This window comes from Erithacus rubecula (genome assembly GCF_903797595.1).
Source record: "Erithacus rubecula genome assembly, chromosome: 6".
In the NCBI taxonomy this organism is placed as follows: domain Eukaryota; kingdom Metazoa; phylum Chordata; class Aves; order Passeriformes; family Muscicapidae; genus Erithacus; species Erithacus rubecula.
Window position 1 is genome coordinate 29,181,258 of NC_136688.1, and position 13,151 is coordinate 29,194,408.

General features: G+C 35.6%; 1 protein-coding gene across 21 annotated transcripts in view; it reads right to left on the reverse strand.

Moving 5' to 3' along the window:
* Positions 1–13,151, reverse strand: part of GPHN (gephyrin) — a 272,258-nt gene that overhangs the window by 42,381 nt on the left and 216,726 nt on the right. For all 21 annotated transcript variants that reach the window (XM_079309649.1, XM_079309645.1, XM_079309647.1 and 18 more), the window contains 3 exons: positions 8,900–8,942; positions 5,493–5,630; positions 178–270 (listed from right to left, as the gene is read on the reverse strand). In XM_079309649.1, the coding sequence (XP_079165775.1) occupies positions 178–270; positions 5,493–5,630; positions 8,900–8,942 (274 nt within the window). The remainder of the gene's footprint in view (positions 1–177; positions 271–5,492; positions 5,631–8,899; positions 8,943–13,151) is intronic.

A 13,151-nucleotide genomic window follows, 5' to 3' on the forward strand; every position in this document is an offset into this window, starting at 1 on the left:
ATCTCAATTCAGCTTTATGGCTTTCCTTCAAGACAGTGCACTTCATGTAAATGTGACCTCAGCAATGATCTGGATCAAATCTAAACCAAAACAACCCCTGCTGGATCCAAAACAGGTGAATTAACATGTTATAAAGCAGCAGACACTATACTTGATGTCCACAAAGTGAGTGTTTACCTCTGACAGCGTAGCCATCTTTTACTGATGCTGGAAATGGTGGCAGATTATCTTTTGCATACACATCTTGAGCAAGGACTCTCCCCATTCCATCTAGAAAAAAGAGAAAAGATCATGCTCTGTGTCATTAGAGTGAGTGAAAGGGGGAAACAAAGTTAACAGCTGTACCCTCCAATAGGTGAAATGTATTTGTAAGGAACATATAGAGCTCTCAAGCTTTTAATTTTTGACTCTACAAACAGGAAAAAAGACTGGAGTCTGAGAGTAATGATAAAGGATTTGTTTAAGTCTGTGCTCCTAGTTATGGTGAAATTGCTGACAGTAGATTTGCCAAGTATCCAAACCCAAATGTGATAACTCTGATGAAGGACCAGACAGAAAAGCAAGTATAAGTTTCTTCAGGACAAGTTTTTCCCCTAAGATCTCTTGAATATAAGCATTTTCTTTATTTTCCTTTACTGGAACTTTTATTACATTTCTTTTTAAAAAATTGTAAAATGACATTTCTAAAGTGAATCTTGTGCACAAAAAGTGTGATGAATTGAGAACAATAACGATGGACCAGTTTTCATAAATTGACAAAGAAGTTTTGCAATGGATTAGCTTCACCTAATTGCTGAGAGGATTTCTGCTTAATGGAGGGTGAGTGCACATAAGTGTCAAAATTATTTATATAAATTTACACTGTTATAGTTATAAATATTTTAATAGCTGTTTCAAACATACTCTTTCTCTTCACTTAGCAACTATGACTGATGAGCTGCAATTTGGCTCAGCCTCCCTTTAGAGACTGATACCAATTACTTCACCCTCAGTCAAGTGGCTGGTACTTTTATGGCACCAGCAAGAGCTTTAATTTTTAGTATGATATGGAACAGAGTGGAAAATATGTAACCTGCCCCTCGATATAGTGTGAGAGAGAAAGCAGATTTATTACATGTGTGATTAGATGTACTGGGAAGGGACACATGGGTCAGAACTACTGAGACTGGCTAGATTCCAGTATGTCTAAGTGGAAGAAGGGAAGCCCTGCTCACAATAGAGGCCACCTCCTAGGATGCACTGTGGCACTGGAAGGCAATATCCAGCTGAAAGTATGATGGAGTGAGAGGATGCATGATTATTTCTGCCAGGAGAATTTGCATGGATATCTGCTTTAGACATTATGATCTTTGAGAGGTGCATGAAGTGTGTTTCTTATTTTATGGACAGGAAAATCTGCATGGTTCTGGATTCACCAGGAAGGCACAAGAGCTAGTGCTGCACACTAAATGGATAGATTTTGTTAAAAAGTGCACCTACTCTATTTGAAAACGTTCAGCTCCAGTGAAGTGGTATTATAATGAAGATTATATTTTACTTATTAACACAAAATGATTTAGTTAGCAATTAATTATTGTAACTATAACATCATTGTGCTCACATCCATATGTATCAACTTTCAGCCTGAAGTTACTAATCATGCTGCACTGCTGAAATAAGTATTGCCATGAAAATGCTGTTGAAACCTGTTAAAGCAACTAGAAAAGCACTTTTCTAATGGCAATTAATTCATCTGTGCAAACCTGCATATCAGTGCCTGTGATAGACATTATAGAAGTTACAAGAAAACTTGCAAAAGCTTGTATGCTTATACTGAGTAAAAGAATGCAGACACAGACATTTAAATTATAGCACTGAAAGGCAGCTCTCAAAGGTCTAGTAAAAACACTCTTTGTTCATAGATGCATAAAATCTCTCACAAAAGTGATACTTCCAATTTTAGCAGGCATGTTGTGCCTTCATTTTGCTTCTTGTCTGCATGCAAAATCACACCAATTAGTGCAAAGTTGAACAGGATGTTCTTGGCATACTGCCATGCAATATTTGAAAGGAATAAATGGCTAGCCAGTAATGGGAATGAGTTTCATTACAAGAAAAAAAATGTAAGAATTACTTGCTGAAGCAGCCTTAGGCATTTAAAATGAAGCAAGTCAGCAACTAGAGGACAATCTTGAGTACCTCTGTACTCTCTTTTATTTAAGAAATTATTCTAAAAATACAGTTTGACCCTATTTGGATTAATTGTAATTCAGAAAGATGTTCTGAATTATTTTAATGCCATCGAATTGCCCCTTGTGATACCCATAACTTTCTGACATAAAATGGAGAATTACATTAAAGTCACTTTTCAAATGTGGGTATTTGCTGAGCTTAGGTGGTGAACCTGGTACAGTTCTGTGAAGAACTTTGATTTCTCTGGGGCACAGCATTAAGACAGATCTTGTACTAGGAAGTGATGGATTAAATGAATAAATATGCTGTTCTCTGGCTTAAGCTCATAAAAGGTAGATTGCTTCTGCATTATAATTTTATTATCAATTAAACTTCTGCATCTTCTTAGTTTCAGAAGAATAATAATCATGCTGTCTAAAAACTTAATGTTATGTTCCCACAGAGCTATACTCAGGTAACTGCATTTATTTGGAATAAAAGCCTAATTGAGGGGTTCATACCAGATATCAATGATGGCAGATGAGAATATGCTTCATATGCCTTTGGTTTATGACACTTCTGTAAAATGCTTTAGGACTGTCCAATTTTTTTAAATATTAAAGAGGTTAAATGATCTATACAGTCACTAAGCAACACACCAGCATGAAAGTCATCTTTTTAAAAATGACTTTCATAACCCTCTCCCTTATGTTAGGAGAAAATAGACAGATCTGTGAGACTATAGCACCCTTTGACTTAATCAAGAATATTGTATTTGTACAGAATAACATTCAGCAGCTTTATTTATGAGGATGAATACTATGAAATATGTTTAGTTTTAACTAAATCAGGTTAAATTAATTAGGCAATTAGCACTCCTAGAATTTTGCACATTTCACTTTCCTTGGGGAGAAACTGAGCTCCTGAAAGATAGTTTTCAGAAGCTCAGTGGTAATTCAAAACACAAAATCACAAAGAAAACAAACACAGAACAATAATGCTTTTCTAAATACTGTTTCAGAGCTCTAGAATTAAATTTTTACAATTTTCTGAAATTACATGCATATTAACAAAAATAAGAAACGCAGAATTAATGTAAAACTGGTTCTTAATTCATTGCATTCTTCAAAATTAATGTATTTTATCAAACACAAAAGTGTGTGCATATGCACACACACACACCCCCATGCAAAACAATTCTATATATTTGTCTGTACAACATTATGGTGATAATTTAAGAACTTCTGAAATTGCATTTCCATCTTGAATTTGAATCTGTTGATTAAGAGTTGAATTTGCAGTATCACAGACACAGACATGTTCTTTAGGTTGTCTCTTATAGGCTCAATCCAGAAATTTCATACTATATACTTGTAAATCTTACAGTGCTAAAATAAGTGTATACTACTTGAAAAATAATTTGCACGATAAAATTTTGCACTATAGTGCAAAAATATGAAGGAATTGTTGGTATAATTATGTGAACATTAAATCAAGAATCTGTTTCTGAACCTACTAATGTTACCATCACTAACACTTGTGTTTTGGGTGAGAGGGAAGAGGGTCAAAATTAGAGTAACTCAGCAGACTCAGTTCATTATTTTTGAAAGAATAAGAGTGCCAGGAATAACAATACATATGTTCTGGACTTAGAATCAAAACTTCTTTTATTTAAAGAAGACCAATAATCCTACAGTACCTTAACTGTATGTAACATACCAAAATAAATATATGATGAGCTTACTTTTCAGGGAGGCAGATGCCAGTCTTTCACCCTTTATTTCAGGAGTTCAGGGTTGCCTATGTAGCATTTATTTGGACTAAAAGTACCCAACACTGCATCTCATCATATTGTTCACAAAGGGCTGTCCTAGAGAAGACATTCAACTGACAGCTACTCAAAAGGCCCAATAGTTATGCTCAGACATTTATGCTTTAGTGCCTTCTTATCTGCACACCATTATCAAAGTGCAGGGTACATTATGCATATTCCTTGTTGATCCAGTATTGGTGCTGCTCTGAATGGAGGATATGGAGCATTTTCTCAGAAATCCTGCTGCCAGGGCTCAGGGAAGCACTGAACTCTGCTTGGAGTCACTGAATTCACAGGTGTGATATTACATACAGTCTGCTAAATCAGCATGTCAACATGAAGACATCTTGGAGGCTTCTGGTAGCACAAAGATTTGGCAAAGAGCATGCAAACTTTGAGCTTCCAAGCCAGAAGACAGAATATTCCATTCAGAAGCCATTTGTGCTTCTCTGCTGTCTGTAGCCCACACAGTCCTAAATGTTTTTGCCTTTTGAGGTTTGTAGTTCCTCAATCTCTTCACTCACCATCTTACTTTTGGACAATCTGGAAGAATCCCTGGAAGAGGTTTCTGCTTTCCTACCTAGTTTATGTTTACTTGCCAGCATATTTCCTGTCCTGGTTTTGTTATGTCCTGAGAACATTCTCCCAGACAGTGCCTGGGCTTGATGTAAGGAATAACAGAAGCTTAGGAAGGCACCTAATAGACATTATGAACACAGTATCTCAGGAAGGAGGATAATTTAGCTGAATAAACATGAGGGGAGCCTTGCTAATTCATTTTAGGGACAGAAAATCACTTCATCTATCCCTACTTATTCATGACTATAGATACAGTCACAAAGTCTGATACTTTGCTCACTGTTTGGTGCTTTTGAAAACAACCTCACCATATATTTTCAAAACCAGTTACTCTTTAATTACAAAGTTTTGATAGATCAAACATTAAAAGAAGTAATTTCAGAAAAGGATCATGTAGTGGTAGAATAGAAAAGGAATTGTATTTATGAAAAGAGGAGGAAAGTTCAGGAATAACTAGTAGGCTAACTAGGAACTGGAAAAAGGCTGAGATGAACTGTTAAAGATATAGACATAGAAAAAAATTATCTGGAATCAATAATCACTTTGCTTTGATCATTAATCTCAGATTAGAAAGGGTTTTAGTGAGAATCTTCCACCATAAAACAACAGAGGGAACCCATCACAGTATAGCTTAGAGCTACTTGGCATCTACAGAAGTTCAGTGAGAAGTTCACATTCAGGTTGAGTATATGTTTGCTGCATATAATACAAACAGGAAGAAAATTAATGCATGTTTTTCATTAGTGTTCCGTTATAGATTCCTTCAGGGAGCACCACTGAGTTTAACTGACATTGTCCTAACTTTGAAAGAATTCCCCTATTACTGGTATTTCCTAAAGCAGGTTCTCCTGGAGAAAGCAGACATCTCACATCATTAATAAAAGAGCAAGAAGGTTGCAAAATAGGGAAGTAATCGCCCTCATGCTCACAAAGAATCCAACTTATATACCTCTGTAATTGATGATTTCTGTTCCAAGCACTGGGGTCATCTCCAGAACTGTGATGAAGGCCTTGTCCATAGATGTCAATGGGAATGGAGACATGCGATGTCTTCTTGCTACCTTGGTTATGTCAACAGCACTGTGACCTGCAATGAGAAAGAACAAGTTCATGTGTGCTACACTGAGCAGATTTGTGCAGTGGTACTCATTTAAACCATTTTACTGAAACTAATCTGGCACTTTGGAGCAAATCAAATTAGTTAGTTATCACTATTGAGCTTTCATGTCTGACACTGGGAAGACACTGTATTCAACTAGAATCAAGAGAGTGCATGTCCTTATCTATAATGAAAAGCATACCAGAAGTCTTGATGAGCATGAAAAGATTGGTTAATCTAAAACAGAAGCCCTTCCAGGTGATGCAGTATTTTATACTGAGGATGACAATCTGAGACTAATTCAGTTCTATGAGCTCAGGACAATTCCCTCTATTGTGTTCTGCACAAACACATCTCAACATGCTCTGTGCTGTGCACAGATAAAGCACAACAGTGGACTGGGCCAGTGAACCTAAGCCTACAATGCAAGAGTGAGATTGGAGTCAAAGGTCTGAAAGGAAGATCAAGAGAGCACAGTGAAACCACTGGGCAGTCAAGCCAGCAGACAGTGTCTCCAGCTAGTCCTACCCATTGTCAAGATTTTGTCTTGACAAACACCATAGCAAAGTGTTGCTTAAATGTATGATTGGAGTGAAGGCAGTAGGACAGTTTAAGGACAGCTTACTTTTTCCACATGTGAGACACAGTTAGGGAGAAAATATGACAGAAGTTGCTTGAAAATGAAGCCAACAGTGTGTCTGATTTCATGATACTTACTGAGAGATTAAACAAGGGGAAAACAAGCTTTGAAGGATTTTGCAAGAAGATAAGCAACTGAAGACAGAACTATTTCAGGAATACATAAACAAGAGTAACAGATATAAACCAAAAGATTAAGACAATTACAATTGCAGAGTATCTTGAAAGGATTTACCTAGAAGAAGAAGGAATTTGTGAGAGTCAAAATAGATGATGTTCTATATGTGATACGTAATGATATTCCTAAGTAACATAAATTACAATACAGAAAGCATTAACAAATAATAGAAAATAATTTTTAATAACATGATTTTGCTTTGCAGTCACTACATAAATATCTCATCTGTTGCAGCACATGTCTTCAGATTCTGGAAATAAATAGATTATTGCTTCAAGTGTAGTCTTCTGATAAAAAACAAGTAAAAAATAGCACAAAAAATCCCGCGGTCTAAGCCCTTCCTTCAGAAGAGGAGGTTTCTTAATTAATCTATATATACAGCACTTGTTCTGCACTAACACATACTTGCCTTTTTATGTGAGAGATTTTTCACTAATTATTTTTTGCTATTAACACAGTTACTACCTTTCAGAGGAAGAAGTAGAGACAAATAAAACTGCCCATCTAATGCTTCCAGGAATTATTCTGGAAGAAATTATTTCAACAAATCTCTTTTTATGTATTTAGAAAATAACACCATGAAAAAAGCAGGCACTGTGAATTTGTCAAGCAAATGATTTCTAATTGACTTAATTATTTTCCTGAAGATAGCAGTTGGCATTCTAAGGAAGAGAGAAACAGCCGATGAGACATTTTCTAACTATATTAAGTCTTGGCAAACTCTTAAACCTAACTTTCTAATAAGAACATTAGGGAAAATTATCCAAATTAAACTATTGTAAGATAAAAGTGTAACTAATGGAAAAACTGCATTCCTGGTTTTAACAACAGGGAATAGTAAGCTTGCATTTCCAGTTATCATGCCTGTTTTTTGTTGACAACATCATTAAAGAGGAAAAGGAAAGCATTTGTGAAATATAGTCAAACTTTCCACACCTGTATCTGCATAGAGAAAGAAACCCTGCTTTAGCAGCACTGTAATTCCTGCAGGTCCAGTAGATTCCACATAATATATGCTAAAAACATTTTCCTGATGTTTTGTATTGGGTTGAAATATATAAAGGAAGATGCTAAGAAAAAATGTCACAGCAGTGAAGGATGAGGGAATTGTGTGGCAGTGAACAACCTTTATGCTATTGCCACTAGATGCTTTTACTGCTTCTAGCAGTAATTTCACTGCTACTTAAAACTCACTGTTAGCTACTTCAGAAACTCACATTTCACCTCTTTAGACCTTAAAAAGTGATAAAATTCACAGGTTTTGAATGCTTCAAATGGTCCCCAGAGAGCAACCCTCAGATTTGCAATGTCCCTAATGCGTGTCGTTTGTTTAAGTCAAAGGTTCTGTTAAAATCTTCTGAGAAATGCATTCTCCAACACAGACTTTTTGAAAATAGATAAAATTCCCTAATCTCTGACATCTTTTTTTCCAACACCAAAAGTAACACCCATTATTTCTGCAAGAAAAGCCAAGAAAATAGAGCCCCTTTATGTTTAACACTAACTTGGATAACCTTAATGAAGAAAGGAAGAAAGATGCTGGAGTAACTAACCTTTCTCTCTCCCATTTCCTCCTACAAACAAATGCTAACTCTTCTATTAGAGGTATGACAGATTTAAATAGACCCAGAGAGAAACAAATTATTTTTAAAAATTGTAAAATTACTAAATGGTACTTTAATTACAAGCAAATGACATTAAACAACTCCTCATACTTTACCAAGTTATTTTTCACTAATGTGAAATGTCAGATAGTTCTAAAAATAACTACTTACATTAAGCTGCATTTTGAATGACAATCCTCTAGCTTTGAAGCAGCTAATTCAATTGGTTGCATAAAGCAGAAAATTCTTGACAGCCTGCTCTTTTACTACCAAAACAACTTCCTAGTCCTGTCATTATACATATATATATATACACACACATATGGTGGATCAAATTTTAGACTAGGAAAGATTTCCACAACACAAAGAAAAAGAACTGTGCAAATTAAGCTAGATATCATTTGGAACAAATGTGATTTCTTAACCTTTGCATATTTTGGTTTGGTTCTACATAATCTAACATTCAATTTCATGTTCAAGTATGAAAATAAAAATAATGTATAATAATGTTGAGAATTTCCATTTTCATTGTCTTTGAGAGTTAATTCTTGTCCATAAAAACCTGCACACACATGATCATTTCCAACAAAACATTACAAATGAAACAGACTTCCATGTCATTAGAAAAACAACTTGGAAGAATAAATCAAAAGGTGACTCTCCATTAATACATGAACACTATGAGCTATTTACAGTTTTACCTTTGGACTGGATTTCACTGTCTTAAGTTACTAAATTTCTGCTGCAAACCCACCTACTCCCACCTCTGATCTATCACTCACTGTCTTCTGAGCAGTCTTAGTTTCTCAATAGAGCTAAGAAGTTCCTGCACTTACTTGCTCTGAGGATGTTCTCCTTGCTGCTGCACCTAGACTGGACCTGCAGAGAGAGCACAGAGTCTATAAGCTACAGAAGTTAAAAGAATGCAAAATACAGAGATAAAATGGGCAAGCTCCTGGGATCTAAGACAGAGGCTATACATATTTTCAGCAACATTCTTACATATTTTGCATGAGATAAGTATATTTAAGCAGAAGGGTAATAGCTGATGGTCAGAATCTGATAGAAGCAATTTGATTCCGCACCCCTCCCATAAGAAACAAGATGGCCTAAGGACAGTAAGTGAGAAAAATCAAAGAACAGTGCTTAAAATTATGTGTTAAGCATCAGTTTTCAACAGAAAATCCACACTTGCTTATACAGCTGTAATTACATTAGCTCTGAATCTAGGTCCAGTTTGAAAATTAGAGAGAATACTAACAAAAGTATATGACCTGATTTAAAAATCTATTGCTGATATTTTCAGGTACTGAGTGTTTAAAACATTTAGTTTCAATTATGTTGATTCTGAATATGTTTAATAAGAATTCTTAACAATTGTATAAGTGACACACAACTGTACAAATGGCTCCTGGTTGGAGCTGATAAATTCATTCTGCTGTTCCTATTTGGTTAAAAGAAATTATATGTTCATTATGAATTGTGTAGGGGAATTCCACTTTAAAAAGTACCTGTGTGAGAATGACATGGTTTCTCAACGAACTCTATCCCTTGATACTTAGCTACCACTGTGCTATTCCAGATAGATTAGTCTTGCTACAGGGAAACTGGACAATTCACATTGGTCTAATATTCTAGCAACACTGGATATTTACAATTCTGTTTACCATGCAGATTTAAAAAAAAAAAAAATTATTTTTCTAAAGGGTGTCAGCCCTGTAAACACAACAGAGTTTAAATTTTACCTATAGGGAATCATCAATTCTTGTTAATTCTTCCCAGGTTTGGAAAGATAGCACCATGTATAATAACCCTGAAGTTGCAAGTTTTCAGATGTACTACTGTCAGGTCAGATGACTGAACTGCCAGCACTTGAATAAAAAGCATTTTGTGTGGAAAAAACCCCAGCTAAAGTAAACTTCACAGGAAGACAAACCTCTGAGATAGTAAGAACTGAATCCTTCTCTTTTTTACTTTATTGACAAAGGTATTTCAAATTCCAATGAGAATACTAATAAAGTAAAAGTGTGCACATGTAGTGAAAGAAGGAATAGCACAGGTGATGCTGAGGGCGTAATTTCCCAGCAGAACATCTGTCTCTGCTGCAAAAGCAAAGGAGTGAATCCAGATTATCTTTCAGACCTCATTCTGGACTTGCAGCCACAGAAAAATCGCCTAGAAAGTGAATATGTATGATCTAACAACTTCTGAGGAATGATAAACCCCCAACCCTTCCAAAGTTGTCTTCAGAAATGAACAACCATTTAATGCTGAAACAAACTGTGCCCCAGCTTCTAAACCTCTTTCTTCTGTTCCACAGCAGCTTGCCCCAAACAGATAGTCACATTAAAAAATTGGATTCTACAGCGCAACACAATCTACTTATTGTAATGGAATAACTTATGGAGAGTAATGTTGCAACTTAGAGTGGGTTATGGTGTCCTTCCCTGAAAAAAACTCTTGTTTAACAAAAACAAACATAAAAACCCCACAACCCTCCCCACTTCCCACCAAAAATACTATACAAGAAAACTGCAAACAAAATATTAATGATGCCCAAATTTGGCCCAGAGTTGTTTTACCAGATTTCAAATGGATAAAATGAACTCTCTTTGGAAGAAGCAAATATTTACCTATAATTTACCAAAGGACAATTCTGGACCAAAAAGGTGGTATAATGGCAGTAAAGAAAACACAAAAGAAAGAGAAGCACAGTTTGAGAGGGAGAGAGAAGCAGGATGGGTGTGGCAAGGCAGAAGATGGTGTATGCAAAAGGAGACATGGGCCTACGTGTGTAAGACTACTGTTTAAAATGGAAGAGGCTCTCTTATTTCTCACTGAAAAACATGAAAAGAGAAAATGAGGAATGGACCTGCTGCAAAATAACCAAGCGATTCGGCAACTGTGGAATGAAATTCAGTGAGAGAACACAGTCCTAAAGAAAAAAGCAAAAAACCAAAAATACAAAACACAAACATTTGAAACAATCTACTAAAACAAACTAAGTAAAATATGTGATCCAAAGGACACAGATAAAAGCTACTAGAGAAGGAGGAAAAATGTTAGCAGACAAAGACAGTGCTAAAGAAGTAAAATGGAAGTCAAGAGAGAGTCTTTCAACAAAGTGGAGGAACAGAAGGAGCCCAAACCCATAGCGCAAAGCAATGTTTGCGAATGGAAAACAGCTCCTTTGAGCAGTAATAGTTACTCTCGAGTTGTAGCCTCTATTCCTCCTCAGTTCATCTTTAAGCCCTTCCAACCTATAGTGGAGCTAGTGTATGGACAAAAACAAGAGATTTATAATGAACAGAGCAGCTGAGATTTGCAGATCAAATCTTCTAATATAAAAAAACGTGCTGACAAAGTTTTGCTCTTAAAATGTCCAAATGACAATGGTAACAAAAGACAGCTGGCTTCACATACAGCCTCTTACAGGTCATTTTTTTAATTCTGTGCACACAGAGGACTTCATATTTACTTTTAGATTTCTTACACCCAGCCTAAAGTTTCCATGTTATCACTCACCTGATGGGCAACATATGCAGTATGAGAAATAATTTGCTTCCCACAAATTTTAAAAGCAGCTGTGGAAGAGGAATCCATGATAATAAAATAAAAGGCTTGATCAGCTAGACTTGATCGTTTCCCAACCTATGCTCACAGCTGCAGAATACAAACCATGTTTTAACATAACTGACATAAAAATTAGTTATTACATAATACTTCTCTTTAATATGAATTGCACATTCTTATCCTAAATGTTATTTTTAATCAAAATTCCAGTAAAATAATTTTGAATAAAACCCACCATTTTCCTAACAAATACAGTTTTGGAAGCAACAGAGCTTTTTTATAAATGGGGTCATGTGTTTTAAGTGTTTTTTAAAATATTCATTATTTGTATGTTTTACTACTTGGTTATTTGTGACATTTACACAAAATCTGTATTCTTTTCACAGCTACTGTTAACTGAGGAATCCATGCTACATTGCATATAGTACCATGACTGACTGGGGAGAGTTATTATTAGGAGAATTTACTATAATTCTTCTCATTCACAGGTAGTTACAGAAACAACAACTTATGGCTGTCTTTTCTTTTACAGGGAAAGTATAGATTTATTATTTGTCCATTCTACAGCCTCTTGGCTCACAATCTATCTTGGCAGAAGATACACTGGGCTACCAGCCAGTACCATTCCCCTGCATAGTTCAGACAGAATGTAACCAAACCCAAAGCATTCAGTTCACATTACTCTGTATTTTAAGCAAACTGGATTTTATGTTCTTGAAAATGTAACTTTATCATGCTGGAATGCAGAGTAAACTTTCTCCCATGGGCTGAAGTAGTAAACAGAATGTGAAATAAAGTACTCAAAAATAAATAAAGGGAATGGTAAAAATAAAGAGTCCTGCTGACTTCTATCTATCTGTCATGATTGGTCTGAAAAACAGTATCAGTGGCTTTACTAAATAGGATTCATTTAAATTTACATAGCATGTTTTGCTGCAAATAAAAATCAGTCTAATTTTTTTTCAAGAAAAATAGAAAAAGACACAAAGAAAAGTTCATGCTATAAGTGAAAAATTCATGTAAAAATTAATGAAAAAAGAAAACTGAAAAACCCTTTAATACTCTTTCATGACTGTTAGGAATTGTTAGAGAAATTACTTACCTTTTTAAAGTCATAACAAGATTAGCACAGAGTATTAAGTCAGCTCTTCATTATGGGAGGTACAATTAAAAGCCATTGGTTATAATAAAACAAATTTCTAGACAAAGATGAAGAGTTTCCAGCCCAATATGAAAAGCTAACTCTTACGGGAATACATTTCAACTCAATATTACAACATGAAGAACAATTCAGAACAATGACATCAAAACAGGAGTTACCACCAACAGAAAGAGCCCATTTCTCAGGAACACAGAGCCTGCAGGAGGCTGACCCATAACCTTTAGCACTTATGGGAAAGCACATTGCTCCACTGTGAGGAAAGCATGCAGAATGTGGAACCACCAGCAGAAACCCAACCACACGCAGACACAAGACTAAGGTACAGCAGGGGGAATGAGCTGGCCAAGCTGTAA